The sequence below is a fragment of the Phalaenopsis equestris genome, unplaced genomic scaffold, assembly GCF_001263595.1.
Source record: "Phalaenopsis equestris unplaced genomic scaffold, ASM126359v1 Scaffold000002, whole genome shotgun sequence".
Taxonomy (NCBI): domain Eukaryota; kingdom Viridiplantae; phylum Streptophyta; class Magnoliopsida; order Asparagales; family Orchidaceae; genus Phalaenopsis; species Phalaenopsis equestris.
The window spans coordinates 57,884,155-57,891,370 of NW_018164444.1; the positions used below are offsets into that span (position 1 = coordinate 57,884,155).

At 34.3% G+C, this 7,216-nt stretch overlaps 1 protein-coding gene across 1 annotated transcript in view; it reads right to left on the bottom strand.

The window, feature by feature from the left end:
• Positions 1-658: 658 nt before the first annotated feature.
• LOC110019169 (aminotransferase ALD1 homolog) overlaps positions 659-7,216 on the bottom strand; it is a 13,767-nt gene continuing 7,209 nt past the window's right edge. The window contains exons 3-5 of the mRNA XM_020716750.1: positions 5,802-6,136; positions 1,033-1,239; positions 659-949 (exon numbers count right to left, since the gene is read on the bottom strand). Coding sequence (XP_020572409.1) covers positions 659-949; positions 1,033-1,239; positions 5,802-6,136 — 833 coding nt within the window. The remainder of the gene's footprint in view (positions 950-1,032; positions 1,240-5,801; positions 6,137-7,216) is intronic.

Consider the following 7,216-nt stretch of genomic DNA (forward strand, 5'->3'; position numbering starts at 1 on the left):
GTATGGAAAACTTTTAAGGTTAGCCAACAAACTCCAATTAAAGCCCCAAATGACTCATCACACTTCACATGACCTTCATGAAAACAATAAAAAAGGTATAAAAAAAGGAAATTTACATATATACCACACAATTCTTCTGTATAATTTACATATATATAACACCTAAAGTTTCATATTTACCCTTAATTATAACACTTTGGCTATGAAATACCTATGCATAAAAAAGTGAATTTCACTTTGAAAAAAGACGATGATAGTGATATTTTTTATGTGATATTAAAGGTTTCAAAGTGCTAAGCATGTGAATATTAAAGTAAAGAATAGTGCCGCATGTATGTAAATGTCCCCAAACAAATATTATATTTAATTTTAAATTATTTTCATCGTAATTACATTCTAATCAAACAACTATAAATAAAACTCTCATTTTTATTTACTTTCTCCTGATTTTACTCTACAAACCAACACTGCTAGCCTAAAAGAACATTTATTGAAGCCATACTGTTGCAATACATGCAAGCTTAGCTTCTTAAATCAAAAAAGCAACACCACATATCTGCTCATATACTCTTAATTCTCACCTAAATCCTTATTTAGCTCCTTGATACAGTAAGAAAAAAAAAATACAAAAGAATATGAAAACATTAAAGGAATAATCTTATAGAAATCTTGTGAATCTTCTACAAGCTTCTAGAATGAGTTCCCTGTGATTAAAAGCACTAATCCTGAGGAAACTTTCGCCACTGGGACCAAAACCAGAACCAGGTACAGTGATTATGTGTGTTCTCTCAAGGATTTCAGCAAACATAGCCCATGATTTTGTACCAGGAAATTGAACCCATAGATATGGAGAATTCAGGCCACCATAAACTTGTAGACCAATGGAAGAAAGAGTTTCAGCTAAAATATTTGCATTCTCTTTGTAAAAATTGATTACTTCTTGCAAATCCTGAAAAGATGCAATAAACAATTTAAATTACTTCTCACAATATAATTTCCAAAAAAAATATGTAAAAAAAATAAATCACAAACCATCTGTCCTTGCTGTGATAAACAAGCGAGGCCACCAGCTTGAACAATGTTAGAAGCTCCATTAAAGCAGGTTGAAATAATGCGATCAAAATCTCTGAGAATAGGGTAGCCATTGGAGTAGGAGAGTTCTTCAGGGATGACAGTCCAGCCAAGTCTAACTCCAGTGAAACCAGCAGATTTTGAGAAAGAAGAGACCTCAATTGCAACCTTGATTCACATGTATGGTTCAGTCAATCAATCAAGTGTTTTAATGATGAATTCTTAAGAAATGTTTGTCTATACATATTAGCATTTAGATATCATATGATGGTGGTCAGACCTGTAATGTTTTATGACGCAGAATATTAGCCTTTAAAAGAGAAGCATAAAAACAAAATTAAGTGTTGTTGAGATGAGAATGCTTATGTGGATGAGTGAGATGAAATGCAAAATGAATCTATCCGTGAAAGGGTTGGTTGGTGCAGTTCCACTGGCAGACAAATTTATAGACAGTTATCTTAGATGGTTTGGTCATCTGATGATTTGATTATGAGAGTATATGTTTTAGATATGACTTATATTAAGAAAGATACAGATGGACCTCAAAAGAAGGGGCATGTTGTATGAAAATTAACCTTAATCTATTAGAATTAAATGAAAATATGACAAAATATGACACTCAATAGAACATATGACACTCAATAGAACATAATGGAGAAAAGGATTCATGTAGCCGACCCTACTTAGGGGGATGAAGGCTTGTTGTTGTTGTTGTGATTAGATATCAATTGATAATTATATTTTTCTTAAGAATGTAATTAAGAAGATATTCATAGAGAAATTTTTTTTTAATTTTAAGCTATAGTTAGTAAAATTCTTACTAATATTTTTTGTGAGGAGAAAATGGGCTATACTCGGACTATTTTAAAAGCATGACTTCAAATAAATTCAGCGAGATTTTTTTTCCCCACTGTTTAATTTTAAAGAGGCATGGCTACTGTTAGGGAGATCAGTAGTCAAGATTTAAAAGAAAAACAAATGCATCACATACAGTTGTGGCAACATCTAGTAAATATTAAGAAGTTTAAATACATACCACATTAGTATTATATATTTACATATCTAACACCCAAAATCGGATATTTACTCTTATAACTCATTGATGCCATAAAACTATGCATGAAATAGTATATTTCACTTTTAAAAAAAAATAGGGATGGTAATATTCTTGATTTGATGTTGAAAATTTGAGTGACATATATATATATATATATATATATATAATCAAAATGCTTCATGTTGGATTTCTATCAAAACAAAATGAAGCATTATTTTATGTGATACCTGAGAATGAGTCGTGGCCACCATGCAATCAACAAAAAGGTATTGTCACTTTACTTCCCCCCTAATTAGAAGAAGAAGTGGTCGTCCAAGGACAAGTAGGATAAGAAACACGATCGACGAGAGAAGAACTACGAGCACAAGAATGTGTAGTTTTTGTAAAAATATGGGGCATAGTTAAGCAACATGTCCCTACAATCTGAACACTAGCAGGTTCGATTAAAATACTCTAATAAATATAAGTTTTAACTCTCCATTGCTTCTACGTACTTGTTTTTTTAATGAATCAATTGTCTTTCTATTTACCAACACTACGATCACTTGAGTAGAGACGGCCGAGGGAGTAGGTTCGACAGGCCGCCCCGACAGTGCTAGACGGACCACTTCACAACGAACATTCCTACCTCTTAGAATTGCAATGTTGGGTGAAGCACATCGTGCATCAGAAGTTACTTTAAAGAGTGTAAGAACGTAAAGAATTTCTCATGTTAGTTAATTTTGCATGAAATAATTATCTAAACTAATTAATTTAAATTTTATAGAAAAAAATTCTGGAATGTGCCAATCATATTCCAGATCGAATGCTTATGATTCTTCTATGCAATCAAAGTCTTGGGATTGGAATGCATTAGAAACCTGACCTACATCGAACTACACAACTTTATAACTGCCTCAGTCGGGAGGTGGTGCCCTATGACCAATATTTTTCATTTACCTAATGGTAAAATAAATTTAATTTCACATTTATAAATGTATTTACTTTTCTTATTCATACATTTGTACAAATATATTAGATGAAATAACTATAATTCTACTAGACGTTAAGGTACTCATCGACATTAGGATAGATGAAAAGGTCGTAGTTGGGCTGAATATTGTTGGCCCGAGATTGTGTTGGCCAGGTTGCCCGGCATGCTGCGATGAACTGTTGGGTGACCATCATAGTGATAGTGTTCAATATCACCATCCTATACACCATAGCATTACATCAAATTTCTTTATGGGATTGTCTCATGCACAAGCTATGGTGCCACTACATTGGCTATTGGCGTTACTACAGAAATTCATATGTATACATAGAATATTTACCATTATTGAAAGATATGGATGAATTTAGACAATATTTTTTGGGTTGCGTGATTTGAGAATTCCTTTATAGATAATTAAATCTAGCTACCAAGCCTTCCTATACCATGATTGGTGGATGTCTGCATCTGTGCCAAACTTGGGCATGTGAGCATTTACATGTTGGTCGACCATCTCTTCATTTCCAGTTCCTCGGGAAATGATGGGTAAATCCCTCGGGTATAGGTACAAAATTATTTTCTCACTTTAAAGCTAAACACACTAATTCATTACTTACATTAAACTCATTATTTTAAATACAATGTAGATGGAAAGAAGAGTGGGCACGAGACGTCTCGTTCCTAAATATCATGATGTATAGAGATGAGCTTAATGGACTCAGACAAAGTATATACTAATCATTTTTTATTTAATCTCCTAATATTGACTTAACTATATATATTAACTAAATTTAATTTATAATCACATCTGCATGTTATCTGAACACCGTGTATAAATGTAAATATCGTGTTATTACATAAAAGTTGTTTTGAGAGGATGGACATTTGGACTGCATGTGTTCCACTAATAAATTGGAAGCGAGTCGGGTGACACCTTCCAGATCGCTTTAGGAGTTAGTTCTCAAACACCTAGTCAATAATCATTGAATCTATCAAACAAGATTTTAAGAGAGTCGATGGGCGAGATAAAGTAAGGTATAACCGGGAGGAATATCATAGTAAATATATCAAGATATAGCATAATTGTCGGGCTTTTATTGTGTTAATGACCTCGGCAGAAGGAGACGGAGAGGAAGAATTATATAATAATTTTTGTGGTATCGATCTTGGGCTTCACTCTACTTAACAAAGCCTCCAACTCAACCTCTTAAAACCAATTATGTGTGATCGCTATGAGAGAAGATAGTGGGAAGCTTTTGCGTTTTGGCATTCCTTCATAGCCAGTACTATTTTCTTATTACAATACATAATAATAATCTAAATTTACCAATCATACAGTTGGAATCCCTTATTCATATATATGGAGGGGATCATGAAGCAATTGCTAGTTCTATGAAACAAGGTTACAATGAGATTCTGGAGCTATCACGTAGTGTAGAATAATCAGTGCACATTGATTATAAGACAATTGATTGGCATGGTCGACATGCTTTTGAGGCAGGGTCGTCTCATAGCACAAATGTCTGACCGAAGGGCACCCGTAGATCAACATCTGATGCTCCACCTCGGTCATCTTCCTCCACTACGAGGCAAAGTGAGAGACGACTCACATTTTTTAGACTCAGCATCGACTTGACTGAACATCGATGGCCCGAGAGATAATTTTTTTCTCATTGAGACTTTTTCATTTACTATACTAAAAAAAACGATGACGATCGACAACAAGTGCTCAAAGAAGTTCTTCTGTTAGCAGAGCACAACGGTCTTCATTTCAAGAAGCAGAAAATCAACAATATCGTAAGACATCTACTTATCCTGCTCAATTGCTATTTGCGGGACACTGGTTTTGGAGGACCATTCAACTATGTTGGACTCTCCGGATATGCAGTACCATCAACATTTAAGGTTTCATTATTTGATCTGCAGTGAACAACTACTAGTGGTGGAGACTTCAATTTAAATTTTCAACACATTCCATTGTCTGCGTCTATTTATCACGTAGGCATGGATTTTGGTACACCACAAACATATTTTTTGCCAAATCTCAATAAACAGATTTACTAGGAAGCCACAAGATGTACGAATGATACAACTGAGAGCGATGATGTCGCACAAGAATTTCAAGGACGTCAGTTACGTCATCGACCATTGTAATATACAAGTGGCTCAAGTGTTTTTCCACCTCAACGTAGAAGAATACAATATTTTTTTTAATATTTGTTAAATTTGATTAATTAATTGATTTGTTTCATTTTGTAAAGATTTCAATTTTGAAATAAATTTTACAAATAACAATTTTTCTTAATTCATTTAGTTATTTCATTTTTTTATTTAAATAAAAATTAATTGCAATTTATTAATTAATGTAGAAATTAATTTTAATGTTTTTTAATGTATACAATAAATAATAATAATAATATTTATAATGTTATTTAATATATATTAATAATAATATGAATAATAAAATTAGTTATCATATTATAAATAAAATAAATAAATAAATAAATAGGTATGCGCCCCGCCCCCATTTGGTGTGTGTGTGTGTGTGAATATTTGTAATGTTGGATATATGCTCATAATTTTAAAAAATATGATTAAAAATGACTCCTTTATCATCACAGCTAAAAATAAATTGCATGTGCATGCACATAGAAGGAAAAAAAATCTAACTTATTCATATATGATAAATATATTTTAGTTTACCTCTTTGGAGCCAGGAATTTCATAGATGGATCTCGGGCTATCATCCGATATATAAGCTGCATAAGCAGAATCAAACACAATGATTGATCCATTCCTTCGTGCAGTTTCTACCAGCTTTATTAGCTGATTCCTGGAAGCGGCATGGCCTGTAGGGTTGTTTGGCGAGCAGAAGAAGATGATATCTGTTGGCTTAACGGCTGATAAGATAGGGAAAAAATTGTTTTCTGGTGCACATTTCATGTATTCAATTCCATTGTATTTCCCTTGTTCTGCATGTTCACCAGTCTGGCCTATAATGATGCCAGAATCCCCATATGCCTGATGGTTAAAGAATACTTAATCAGTGATTATTGCATGAATTGATGGCGCCAGTATTAGAAAATATTTCTTTTGAGAAAATTTATTTTAATTTGAATAGGTGTTCCAAATAAAAAAATAAAAAAATATCACTGTTTATTGAAAATTTGAACTAATGTACCCCTATATCATAGAAAGTTAGCTGACTTTGGTTTCTATTTGAATTCTATGCATTGTATTTCTTCACTTTATTTTCAACCTGTTATTTTGACCCCCAATTAATGAACTAATGTAAAATGACATTTTTGTAATGTGGTACCGCTCACCTACCACATCTCACCTACCGTTCACCTACCGTTCACCTACCGCCCTACCGCTCACCTACCACTCTCTTGCTTCTATAAATAGATAGGGTGTGAGGCTTAGGAGAGCAAGAGAAGAAATCTTAAGGGTGTGAGACTTATGAGAGAAGGGGAGAAGAGATCTTAAGCTACCACAAAGGAGGAGAGAATAGCTAGAGAGCTAGAGAGGAGGAGAGCATCTTGAGGCCTTGTATCAAGGTGTCGCTTGAGAGGGAGGCCATAGAAAGAAGATGGGGGCTCATCTCTATGTATAAGCTATGTATTCTCCATTTCTTTTGCCTTAGTGAACTATTTGATTGATTCCCTCCCGTGGACGTAGATCCAATTGGATCGAACCACGTAAACGATTTCTGATTGCTTGTGTTCTTTTTCGTCTCATTTATATGCCACGAAGTAAATATCTCACAACAATTGGCGCCTTCTGTGGGAAGATCCATACTTCTTACCTAGAGGAATTCCTGATTTGTTCCGCTGGACGCAGAGGAGTGCCTGCAGGAAGGAGGCGCGAGCACAGAACAGGAAGTTTCCTCCGGTGAACAGGTGTGATCTCTGTCAGAAGGAATCAGAGCTCTCTGTTCGGTTGACGAAGGCAGTGGAGTTCACGGGGAGAAGTCTAGTTCTTGGAAAGGCAACAGGTAGAATTCATTGGAAGAAATCCTAGCCACGAAATGAGTTCCGTCAAATTTGACATTGAGAAATTCAATGGGAAGAACGACTTCGGCCTATGGAGAGTAAAGATGAGAGCTCTATTGGTTC